At 63.4% G+C, this 12017-nt stretch overlaps 2 protein-coding genes across 2 annotated transcripts in view; one reads left to right on the top strand and one right to left on the bottom strand.

Annotated features, from left to right (window-relative positions):
* The first annotated feature begins 6176 nt into the window (after window positions 1-6176).
* Window positions 6177-7313, top strand: CCDC188 (coiled-coil domain containing 188). The gene is made up of 6 exons (XM_014547034.1): window positions 6177-6191; window positions 6281-6340; window positions 6462-6526; window positions 6709-6757; window positions 6989-7038; window positions 7127-7313. Exons 1-6 carry the CDS (start codon window positions 6177-6179, stop codon window positions 7311-7313), a joined length of 426 nt encoding a protein of 141 aa, XP_014402520.1.
* Window positions 7314-9358: 2045 nt separating this feature from the next.
* The window catches only part of ZDHHC8 (zinc finger, DHHC-type containing 8), a gene marked incomplete at its 5' end in the record, with an annotated part of 22639 nt that continues 19980 nt past the window's right edge, over window positions 9359-12017 (bottom strand). The window contains 2 exon segments of the mRNA XM_005875596.2: window positions 9359-10583; window positions 11512-12015. Of these exon segments, the coding sequence (XP_005875658.1) occupies window positions 10412-10583; window positions 11512-12015 (676 nt within the window).

Below are 12017 nucleotides of genomic sequence, written 5' to 3'. Positions count from 1 at the left end.
CTGGAGCACAGGAGCCTTGGCAGCCCCCAGCACGGCCTCCTTCCCGGCCTGGCGTCCCCGGCGCCCCAGCGGATGGTAATTTATTGGTGCTGTGTGCCCCTGAGAGGATTTCCCTGACATTCCTATTATCTCCCTGATCCTTAAATAAAAAATGAGCAGCGGTCTTCAGAGAGTCACCCAGGAAGGGAAAACAAATGGCCTGCCATGGCCCGTGCCCTGGGAGCCGATCAGCCACACGGGGACACGGCAGACACAGGAGCACGACCCCCATCTCAGCCTCAGAAATGGGGCCACTCTGGGAGCACCTCCGGGCACAGCCCTTGACCTTCCTCTGACCTTCACCTGCACTCCCACCCCCAGGGCCCACCCAGCCAGTTCTCCATCCTGCAGGGCTGCCCCACAGGCGGGGAAGGGGAGCCACCTGGCACTCAGAGAACAAGGCATGTGCCTGCCCTCTGGCCCTGGGATGGGGTGGGCACTCCACAGGCTGCCCCGTCTCTCACACCCAGTGGGTCTGCCCATCCTCCTGGCTGAGTGAGTTGGGGGTACCTGGTAGGTGCAAAACAACCATGAGCCCAGCCACGGGTCACCCACTGTGTGTTACACGCAGCACAAAGGACAGCTCATCCCCTGGCTCTGGCAGGGGGTTGAGGGTCAAGAATAACCCGAAAGCCCAGGTAAGGGGGACCCCCAGCCCAGGTGGCTTCAGGGAGCCTGAGGGGCTCAGGGACACGCAAGGTGGCCCTGAGGACTAGAGGGGGAGGGTCTGGGCCAGGAGCCCAGGTTTGGAGGCACAGAGATGGGACTTTTCCTGAGGGGCTGGCTCAGCGATCCCGACTTCCATCTGCTCCAAACCTATTTCTCAGCTTCGGACATGAGCGTGGGGCATTGAATGCTGAGGCCACAGTGAATCCAGGCAGGTGTGCTTCGCTCGGGGCAGGAAGGGGTGGGCCTCCAGTCCCTCTTCCCTGGCCCAAGCCCTGCTTAAGAGCCCCTGGCTCCCAGCGGCCACTGGGGGTCACAGCAACTTAGGCAGGAAGCAGCTGCAATGGCAACGGGCAGGCAGGGTAAAGCACTACCTGGCAATGGGCGGGCAGGTGGGAGGGGGGCAGGGGGGCATGGCCTGGTGCTCCCCGCCCTGTGCAGGAGCCAAACCTTCCACCCGTGGCCAGCAATTCTGCCTGCCCAGGACCCCATCCTGGAGCTACCCCCATGCCGGACCCCCATGATTTTCTGGGTGCTTTGCATACATTAGAGTATCTGTCCCCATTCTGGGAAATGCCACCACAACAATGGACCCCAGCACCCTCTCCCTCTGAGAGCCCCAACTCCCTATCCCTCGGGGCCTTCTCCAGCTTAGGGCACCAGGGAGGGGGTAGGAAGGAAGGTCTCAGGAAAGTGGGGTCTTTAGGGCTGGGCCTGAGCCTCCGGCACTCGGGGACACAGCCTGGTAAGCGTGTGGGTGTGTCAGGCAGCGCGGAGCCTGCAGGCCAGGAAGGGAGGATCCCCAGGGTCACAGGCAGAGGGAGGCTGCAACGGGTGGGCCCGAGGCTCCTGTGTCACCCAGGAGCCCCAGGCATCTCCTCAAACCCTCTGGAGATTGCCCCTGCTTCTGGGCCTCTCAGCTTGGCCTATGCCCCTGGGGAGACAGGAGGCACCCCCTTCTCCCCCCCCACACCCCGCCCCCAGGTTGCCTGTGTTACCGCTGCTGTTACTGTAGGGTCCGTGGGGACCAGTCTCCATGAGGACCGCCTCTCTCCCCACACGCCTTTCCGGGCACTACTGGCATCTGGCGGGCCCAGGGGCGCTGAGTACAGGCAGCAGCCCCCACCTCACCTTCTCCCCCACACCAGCCACCCAGGGCTTTGGGACACCCCCTCTCCATGGCGGCCTCACCTCAGATGTCAGCCAAGAGGCCTTCCTTGGCCCCCACCCCCCGTTCTCCCGAAGGGATGCTCTGCGCTGAGCACAGCCTGAGACCCATGCGATTCTAGAGAAATGGCAGGGCCCAGGCCACGGCAGGCGGGGGAGGAGGCGCCTTCCTCTCTGGGTGGCTGAGCAGACCCCCGGCCGGCAGTTCCGAGGGCAGCTGGTGCCTGAACTTGGCTCCAGGCCCATGCTTCCCGGCTCACCCCACACACACACCCCTCCCCTGCCAGAGCCTGCCGTTGAGGGCTGCAGAGGCCACCCTGTCCTGGAGACACAGCAGGGACTCCTGGGGCCGGGCCCACGTGTGTCAGCCAGTCCCGGCCAGTGGACTGTGCACTCACCTCCTCTGTTGGTGAGCGGCCCACACGGGGGGTCCCTGCAGTATATCCACCCGCCCAGCAAAGAGGACAGGAGAGAGGCACCTTCAGACGAGGGATTTCAACAAACTTCAGATGGGAAGTGGAGGCTGACTTCGCAGGGCAGCCTGGGTGTGGATGAGGCAGGGCAGGAACCTGGGGCTGGTTAGGGGGCAGCTTGGAGTGACCACCCAACACCTCTGAGGGGTAGCGGGTGACACACGACTGCTCAGGCAAACTCGCCAACGCTCCTCGCTCCACGCGCAGAACTAGCTGCAGCAAACAGACATCTGCCCACAGTCGGAGGCCCGCCTTGCAGGGGGCTGGGTGAGGCGCCAGCCTGCTCTTTCCTTCCTCCCTGCACAGGGGTGGGCCAGCCAGGCATCTGAGGACAGTGTCTACTAGGAAGTCCCAAGAACAAATAGAGAAAATGAACCACAGAGAATAGAAAGGATGAAGGAAACAAAACCCACTTCATTCCTAAAATAGAACAAGACGCTCCGCAAAACGCAAAAAAAGGACGGGGGCTCTCAGAGAACAATCGAGATGCATCGTCAACTTAAACCCAGATTGCTGGGATTTAAAAGACCAGCAGCCAAGCCCGCTGCTTGCACAGCAGCACCGAGGACCACGGGCCCCCCTCGAACTCCTGTGGGAAAACACCCAACAAATACGAGGTCAGAGTAAGATGCTCTCAGACCCAGGAGGGGCCTCGTGATCTACCCCCATGTGGCAGGCCATTCCCGACCATCATGGCTAAGACAAGTGGTTCAGCCCAGGGCTCGGCGAGTTGGCCGCCCTCAGGGCCATTCTTCGAGGGTCCCCTGGGCCCCGGTTGAGATGACAGAGCCTCTGTCCCCGTGACGACGATGCTTAGCAAGGCCTCCCCACGCCAGAGGGTCCCCAGAGCAGCAAGAGGTCAGGCCCAACACATCGCCAAGTCTTATTTTATTTTATAAAAAATATAAAAAGAGCAGGCTGGCGCCTCACCCAGCCCCTGCAAGGCAGGCCTCCGGTCGGAGAACCGACCAGGGGCCCATGTCTCGATGTGTTGAACAAGCGTTCAACAGCCAATATGTTAAGAACTTATTGGCCCCCGGCCGGCGTGGCTCAGGGGTTGAGTGTCGGACCTAGAACCAGGAGGTCACGGTTCAACTCCCGGTCAGGGCACATGCCCAGGTTTCGGGCTCAATCCCCATTGTGGGGCATGCAGGAGGCAGCCAATCAATGATTCTCTCTCATCATTGATGTTTCTCTCTCTCTCTCTCTCCATTCCTCTCTGAAATCAATAAAAATATTTTTTTTTTAAAAAAAAAAGAACCCATTGGCCCAGTGGTTCCCAGGCCGGTTCAGAGTCCAGGGTGAAGAGAGAACCCTGTCTCTTGGTGTGAGGAGGGCAGAGTCAGGTTGCAGAGGGCCAGGCGCACAGGAGAGGAGGCAGCTGTGGCCGTTGCTGCTGCACAGGGACTCGAGTTTCCTCTGATCCACCTTCTGGAAGATGTTATTCGAGGATGCACTTCCCTGAAACAAGGGCGGGCGCGGAGAAAGAGGTCATGGAGACAGGGCCCCGGTGGGTGGGGAGGTGCGGCCCACCAATGGCGTGATGGAACCTTGGAGAGAAGGACGGAGAACCGACCACGGGCCCATCGGGCTCCACCACTGGACACATGCTCCGCCGTGGTTACCAGACCCCCGAAGCGGTGAAGATCTAGCTCCAATCCCATCCATCACTGAACAGTGTGTGGCCCCGGGCAAGCGACTAAGTGTCCTCGTGCCTCAGTTTCCCCACCTGTAGCAGGGCCAGTAGTGACACCCTCCACCTTCCCCTGCTTCCCCAGAGGATCCCAGCCAGGCAGGTGCACCCACTTCTCAGCATCCCCACACTCATCTGTCCCTGCTAGACAGACAGTGGTGCCTGGGGAGCCAGCATGGCTGGAGTGGCTGATGGTCAGTGCCAGGCCTGAGGCCAGACAGAGGGCCAGTAGTGAGGGCCTGTAGCAGAGGAGAACAGTCGTCCTGACGGGACCGTTAAAGTGAACGTTCAATAAATTATTTTATTTAAAAATAAGTAAAACCTGAAAATAAAATAAAATAAAATAAAACCTGGCGATGTGTTAGGTAAAAAAAGCCAGGCGGTAGGATGATCTATTCTGCGTGGGGAGAGAGGAGAGGTCACGGTGCCGCCGTGGGGGACATGGAGCCGCTCCCGGAAGGATCTCGCCGACCAGACCAGCCTCGTGGGGGCTGGGGCAGCAGGGAGGACTGAGGTGTGAGGGAGGGTCACACCAGACACCTTGTTGTTTGATTTTGTTTTAACCGTGTGTCTGCATTATGTTCTATGTTTTAAGAAAATAGCTAAGGTGAGTGGGGAGGGTGCGTGGGGTGAAGATGCAGAAGGGGTGACTAGGGGAGGACACTTCAGGGACAGGGGTGTGTGGTGGGAGGGGCCTTGCCAGCCAGGCTCGGGCCACCGCCCCGCCCATTATGACCTTCCTAGCTGTGTCCAGGCCTTTGTGACAAACGCCCTGAGGCGGACCTGTGAGCTGTGACGCCTGGAGGCCCTCAGTCAGAGGGTGGTAGGTCTGGCCAGGCCAGAGCCTGGACCTGGGGTCAGGAAGGGGTCATAGGGAAGTATGGAGGGACCGAAAACCCTGGGACCCTATGGCCACTCCCACCCCCAATGCTCCCAACCCTCAACTTCGAGCAGCCACGGAGGATGCCTCGAGCCACCCTGCCAGGGGTTTGTGAGGTGGCCCTGCCTGGTGCCTCTCAGCTCCACTCACTCAGTGGAGTCTTCCGGAACTTTCCCAGCCCCGGGGCCAGGGGGCGGGGGGCCCAGCGTGGGCAGTGAAGGACCTGGGGGCTTTATCCCAAGTGAAGAGGGAGAGATGCAGCGGCAGAGACCACGAGACCCAGCAGGGGCGAGGCCAGGACAGATGGAGGCAGGGCTGGCGTGGGGCTGGTCCCTGCACTCGGGAAGAGAGCAGGGGTCATCCAGGCAGGGGGGAGCCCCCAGCTCAGGGCCCAGATCCTTCCCGTGCCAGCACCTGTCACCGGGGGCAGGGACCCCAGCCTCCCCTAGGCCAGCCTCCTCCCAGCTCCAGAGCGGGCCCCTGGGGCCAGCCGAACAGTCCTTCCTACAGTTGGAGCAGGAGAACCAGAAGCTGGTGAGTGAGGCGCCAGCCAGGGCCGCGGGGCTGGCCCCAGGCTTGGCACCTGTCCGTGCAATGAGCTCACAGCTGTTGCTGGACCTCCTCAGCCCCAGGCCCTGAAGCCCCTGCCCCAGCCCGGGCTGCCTCCGTCTCCTGCCCAAGAAATAGCTGTGATGGGCAGCCCCATCCATCTGTCTGCCTCCCACCCCCAGAAAAGACAGAACCAGGACCTTCGAGAGCAGCTGGGGGCCCTCCTGGGACCAGGACAGCAGTTCCTGCCGCTGTGCCCGGAGCACTCGAGTTGTACAGCCCTGACCTGGGTAAGTACATGGCGGCAGCAAGGGTCCAGCAGGACTTCGGCTATGGTCAGGGCGGACCCTGCGACGCCACGCACCACACCCTCCACTCCTGATCCCAAGTAGTCCTTGACCACAGAGGCCGCCCACAACCTTGAGGCTGACCCAGGGCTCTTCCGCAGCCCCGTGAGCAGGCTGGCACCAGGCCCCTGGAGGACAGGGCACCTTTGCAGGTGCTGCGGCAGGAGCTGTGCCGGGGAGAGGAGTCCTTCGTGCAGCAGTCCCAGGTGGGCACCTGGAACGGGCCCGGGGGGATGGGGGAAAGTCCCAGGTGGGTGGAGGCGGAAGAAGCTGACCACCGGTGGCCCCGCCCCCATGCCCATCCTGTGCTCCTCCCCCAGAATGAGCTGCAGCAGATCCGACTGTCCTTTGAGAGGAAGAAGATGGCCATTACCGAGGTGCCCACCTGGCCAGGGTGGGAGGGGTGCTGGGGGACCCACGTGGTAGGGCACAGCCTTGGGGCCTGACCTAGCCTTCCCCCCACCAGGTGTGGGATGGTGTGGCCGAGGTACACATGGCCCTGAACAACCAGGCCACCGGGCTCCAGGTAGGTCCCCGAAGAGCAATACCTAGAGGATGGGGGAGGCAGGAAATGAGTGGGGGAGGGGAGGGGGGAGGCAGGGCGATCGGTCAGGGGTGCAGGACTCTTGAGCCCCTCTGTCCCCTAGAACCTCAAGAAGGATATCCGGGGCGTGCTGGACCAGATGGAAGACATTCAGCTGGAGATTCTGGGGTGATGTGTGTGGTCGGGGGCTGGGGGGAAGGGTGGCTCAATGAGCTGGGATGGTGCAGGTGTCCTGTTCAGGATGGGATGAACCAATCCCTAACCCCTCCCCAGTTCCGTGGCACCAGACCAGGGGTGGTGCCAGGCTGGTGTAGGCAGTGCCCATGGCCCTGACTGTACGCCTCCCCCAGGGATCGCGCCCAGTGCCGCACCCAGGCAAGGAAGGACCTGTGCTTATCAGTAAGCCCCCGCCCCTCTCCCGATTTCCCCCCGTCATGGCCCTAACTGGGGAGGGGAGAGGTGGGCTGCAGTGGAAGAGGCCCCAGGGAGGGAGCCCCACCAGGAGCCACGTGGTCAGATTCACCGGGGAGACAAGGTTGCAGGTGCCCATCCTGGGACTGGGGAGGAGAAACACACAGCACCCAGATCCCACAGGCAAGGGCAGGCTCTGACCAGCTGCTCCCCCCACAGAAGGCGCTGCCACAGCTGGGATGCTCCGAGGGCTTCAAAGGCCAGCTCTGGTAGGTGGTGCATGAGTGTGTGGGCAGAGTTCAGTTCCCCGGGGCTGCCCTACGGGTGCCCCTGCCCCCTGACCACCGCCGCCCGCAGGCTGCTGGCCCTGAGGCTGCTGCTGGGCGCCCTGCTGGCCTGCACCGCCGCCTACGTGTACGTGGTGGACCCCACACCCTTCGAGGGGCTGGTGCCGCCCCTGCTGAGCCGCGCTGCAGTCTGGAAGCTCCGGGCCCTGCTGGGCCCATTCCTGCGCCTCGAGGTGGACGACTTCCTGCCCTTCTAGGCTGGAGGCCCAGAGGCCCCATTGCACGCCGTCCTGCCAGGAGCCTCGGAGAAGGGTGGCGGCGGGGTCTGTCCGGAGGGCTGGGCCTGCGGCTGGACATACAGTGGTGACACACACAGCGTCTGAGCTTGTCTCCATGGAGATGGGGGGAACCTGACTGCATCCTGAAGCTAATCTTAAAGTGGGGGTCCCTCGGGGTGGCACCCCACCTCGGCCTTCATGCCCCACCTGCCTGCTGGATGGCAGCCCCTCCACAGCAAGCCCCCAGGTTGCCCCTGGCACCAAGAGGGCCCTGAGCAGAGGGTGTGACCAGGAGGGTCTCCACTGAGTGAGGACTGGGCATCCCCAGGCCTCCACCCTCATCGGGGGTCGGGTTCTCAGCCTGAACCTCAGACCTCGCACATGACTACAGTCCCTGTCCAGTAGACTACCCCACGCTCCCCACACCCACCCGGCCACCACCGCCCACCCCACTCCTGCGCCCTCCTCAACCCAGGGTCCCCCCTGTCCAGTCCAGCCTCCTGGCACTGCCCAAGGCTCAGAGGACAGGGAACCACGTTGGTGGAGAGAGCTATGGAGGTGAACACCAAACATTTTATTTAGGGCATTGAATTGGGGCAGGGAATACCTTCTAGAATAGGAGCTCTGTGGCTTGCTCACCCCCAAGTGGGAGAGGCAGAGCTGTTGCCGAAGCAGGGAAAGGTGCCGAGCACCCAAGTGTCCACCTCAGAGGGGAGGAGTGGAGACTGCGGGCAGGGCCTGGGCAGAGCGGGCTCACTGGGCTGGGCGGCTGGTCTCCTCCTGCCCAGGCAGGGCCTGGACGGCTCAGCAGGCTGGTGGCTCCAGGACATTAAGGCATCTGCACTGGGTTCGGGGAGGGGGAGTGCAGTGACCTGCGGGGCAACCTGAGACCCCCACCCCAGCCTTACACAGAGGCCTGGGCTTCCTGGGGAGGAAGTGGCGTCTAAAGCGCTTGGTCAAGCCGGGAGGTCAGGTGATGGCGTGACACCCTAGGAAGGCCATGCAGGTCCCAGCAGCTCCAGGGCCCCCACCTGGGGTGTTGGACCCCCTGCAGCAGATGGGACTTCCTGAGGTGGGCGGGCACCTGGTCATGGACCCCGGTGGATAGGGAGTCGGTCAAGGTTTGGCCCTTCAGCCCACACCCCCAGGGTCCGTGGCAGCCTTGGCCTCCCAACTCTCCCACAGATGCCTACTTAGTGTCCCGCGCGGGCCCCGAGAGGCGGGGGAAAAGGCTGGAGGCAGCCATGTGCAGGCGGCACACAGCTCCTCGGGGAAGCACCCCGGCAGCGGGGCTCCAGGGGACCTGCAGCAGTGGGTGGTCCTCAGGGAGGCCGAGGCGGCGGCACAGGTGCAGGCCGGGGGGCACCCTGGGCAGGCCACGACGCCCCCATCCGTGGCTATAAGTGCCGATCCGCCCCCTGCGGGCCGCAGCGTCCCATGAGAGAGAAGCAGAAAGGTGGAGGTCAGCATGAGGCTGACCAGTGCAGGGTCCAAGGTCTGGGGTACCCCCCACAGGGGGCCAACCCCTGCCTCCCCCTCTCTGCCCAGCTGTGAGTCCTGAAAAGCTGTGCGTTCCCGATGCCTCCCCCTCCACACATTTAACAGGCAGAGGTGGAGGGACCAGTAAATGCAGCTGCAGGTCATGGCAACAGCCACCACAGGGCCCCCAGCCGGCGGGTGGCCCCGGGTACATCCCCTCCTCCATCTCCTGCGAGCCCTTGGGTTCCTGGGGGGCCCCGGGGGCAGCTGCAGCCCCAGTCTTTCTCCAAAAGCCCTGTTACTGCCAGGAATGACGCAGACCCAGGGGAGCCGCACGCTCGTCAGCCAAAGACCTGTGGGCCAGCCCCCACCTCCCAGGCTTCCAACTCCGCTTAAGTCAGCAGAAATGCCCACACGGAACCTCCGATCCCATACCGCCGGCCTCCACCTCCTGGAGCCTGGGTGGCTCTCCCCCCCCGCACCCCCACCCCAGAGCCCCTGAGTATCAGCAACAGCCCTGGCCTTGCTCAAGGAAAGGATCAAAATGACTCTTTTTCTTTTTTTAATAAAATTATAGATATATAGATGTAGATATAAAAACATAAAACAGACACAACGCAAGCAAACGCTGCTGTGTGCTTACTCTCGGGTCCCTGGCGCCAGGCAGAGCTCTGACCCCCTCCCCATGTGCTTCCCACGCAGACGCCGGGGCTCTGGCGCCCCGACTCCGCGTGCCTTGGGGTAGGGAATCTCGTTTGGCAGGGCAGGGACCCCTGGTCTCAGAAGCCCCTGTTGCAGCGTCCAGCCTGTGCCTGCTCCCACCTGCCCCCGGTGCCACCACAAGAGCATAAAGCAGAGGTTAAGGCTTCAATGACAGCGAGTTTCCCGGCAGTGGGGCCGCGGGGCCCCGAGCTTTAACACATGGGGCGTGGCATGGCAGCTCAGCGCAGACACGGGGACACGCCCACCAGCTGGGAGAGACGGGACACATGGAGCCAGGACCCCACCCACGGCTGGCAGTCTGTCCGTCTGTCCATCCACCTGTCAAAACCCAGAGTAGCCCTGGAGCTGGGTGGCTGCGGGCCAGGGCTGGCTTCCCCGAAGAAGCAGCGGCCTCACCACACTAGAAGTTTCCAGCGGGTCCCTGAAAGGCGGCAGGTTAGGGTCAGCCCGGCGGTGGGCCCTCAGTCCGGAGGATGGCCAGGGACCCAGGCCCCTCTGTCCGTTTCTGAGCCACAGCGACCCTTCTATAAAGGGACTGGGTGGGGGCTGGCCTGGTGACAATCGCGGGGACATGGGTGCAGTCCACGCAGATGCAGTCCGTGACCCTCGAGGCCCAGCCTATGGGAGCAAGGGCACCAACCCAGATCCTGTAGCTGGTGGCCCCTGGCCTGGCCGCACCCTCGTGAGCAGATAAGTGGATGGACAGGTGGAGACCGAGGGACAGACTCGTGGAGGCGTGGTTCTCCCTCCTGCTGATGCGTCCACACCTGCTGGGCCTCCTCCTCTGTCAGGGCAGAGAAGTCGGGGGGTGGGGGGCAGCCGCTGGGGGGGTCCTGGTCCCCGTGGTGCCACAGCGGATGGGTGGCCGTCACTCCTCACACGGAGATCTCGTACGTGGTCCCACCCACGCCAGACACCTTCTTAACGAGTGTGTGCCGGGCAGGGCTGGTGGAGGGCCCTGGGGGGCCGGCGGCAGGTCCCAGGCGGGCCAGGCCCGGGGACTGCCCGTTAAGCTTACTTGGGGGGTTCTTCAGCTGAGGGTGGTCCCTGCATCAAAGCAAACACATACATGCAGACACACGGTGAACAAGGGACCGACCATGGCAGGACAGAGGCCAGTGAGGCAACAGGACAGATGATGCAGACGAAGCCCTGGCTAGCCACGCCTCTGGGCTCAGAAGGTGCCACCCAGAAGACGGGTGGCCACATCGAGCCTATAGGGGGAGGGCTGTGCTGTCACAGGACCGACAGACGTCAGAACAGCTGTCACACCCCCAGGACCCTTAGTCCCCCTACTGGCAAGACCACATGCATGGGGCGGCCAGGTGGACACCACCAGCCAAGCCCCTGGTTCTGCCCGGTCCTGGTGCCCTGAGCTGGGGAGCCCAGTGATGCCTGTGCGGCCCCTTCCCTGTTGCCTCCTGGGAAAACGAGGGGCTGCCCTCCTGCCCCAAAGCCTGCCCAGCAACGACCTCGCTGCCCAGTCATGAGGGCAGGAGGCCCTCCCTCCTTCAGCTTCCATCCCTGCCTCTGCAGCTGCCACCTGCTGGACCTGTTACACCCACAACGAGACTCCCTGCCCTGGCCTGTGCTCAAGGCGGTGGGAGATGCCCCGAAGATGCTGCTATGTCCCGTGGGGGCCCAGGTCCCCATCTCTGAGCAGGGAGCTGCGTGCCCACCCTCCTGAACAGGGACAGCAGCACCATCTCCTGAGGAAGAAGGCCTGGGGGACCCCAGGCACGGGTCTCTGCTAGCTTGGGGGGAATATGGATCTTTAGGCTAAGATGCAAATCGTGCCACACCCTGGGACATGCCAGGGTGTCCCTGGAGGGGCACAACCCCCCAGGCTGGGAAGGTCCACCCCACAGGTGGCCTCAGGCCTTCTGGACAACCCGCATTTGCTCAGCCAAGAGGTCCCACAGCCAGCCAGACACCTGCCCCCTGCCAGGAAGCCTGCGGAGTCCCCAGCACCCACCTCTGCACAGCCAGCGAGGGCGGTGGTTCCGGGAGGTCCGAGTGGATGAAGGCAACGGCTTTGGGGCCCATGTAGGAGGGCGAGCGGGGAGTGCTGGGCGGGGAGGGGGGGGCCTGGCGCAGGGGAGACCTGTGGGAGCCACTCCCTGGCCGGGGTCCCGGGGCGTTGTTGTTGACCAGGTCTGCCTGCAGGGAGGAGGAGGAGGTCCTCGGCGCCCGGCTCACTGCGCTCGACAACGAGGACATCGACGTCTGCAGGGCGGGGTTGCGGGCGCCTCCGAAGCCTGGCCCGGCCACCAGGTCGTCTCTGGAGCCATAGCGCAGCACAGGGCCTCGGGGGCCCTCCGACAGCACGCTGGCCTGCTGCAGGCTGTAGGAGCTGGGCGCGTCGTAGACGCCCGAGTCGCCAAAGAGTGAGTCGGCCTGAGAGCGCAGCAGCCGCTCCCGCTCCTCCCTATCCTTGCGCTCCTGGATGGAGGCCATGATGGTCCTGGACAGGTTGTCGTA

Source organism: Myotis brandtii, unplaced genomic scaffold, assembly GCF_000412655.1.
Source record: "Myotis brandtii unplaced genomic scaffold, ASM41265v1 scaffold463, whole genome shotgun sequence".
NCBI classification, from domain to species: Eukaryota; Metazoa; Chordata; class Mammalia; order Chiroptera; family Vespertilionidae; genus Myotis; species Myotis brandtii.
This window is presented reverse-complemented; position numbering and strand designations above follow the sequence as displayed.

What these genes read in the sequence shown, in the direction of transcription:
- CCDC188 (XM_014547034.1), top strand. An exon ending in ACCAGGCCACCGGGCTCCAG is followed by an intron (nt 6,341 to 6,461) that starts GTAGGTCCCCGA and finishes TCTGTCCCCTAG; the next exon opens with AACCTCAAGAAGGATATCCG. An exon ending in GGCTTCAAAGGCCAGCTCTG is followed by an intron (nt 7,039 to 7,126) that starts GTAGGTGGTGCA and finishes CGCCGCCCGCAG; the next exon opens with GCTGCTGGCCCTGAGGCTGC.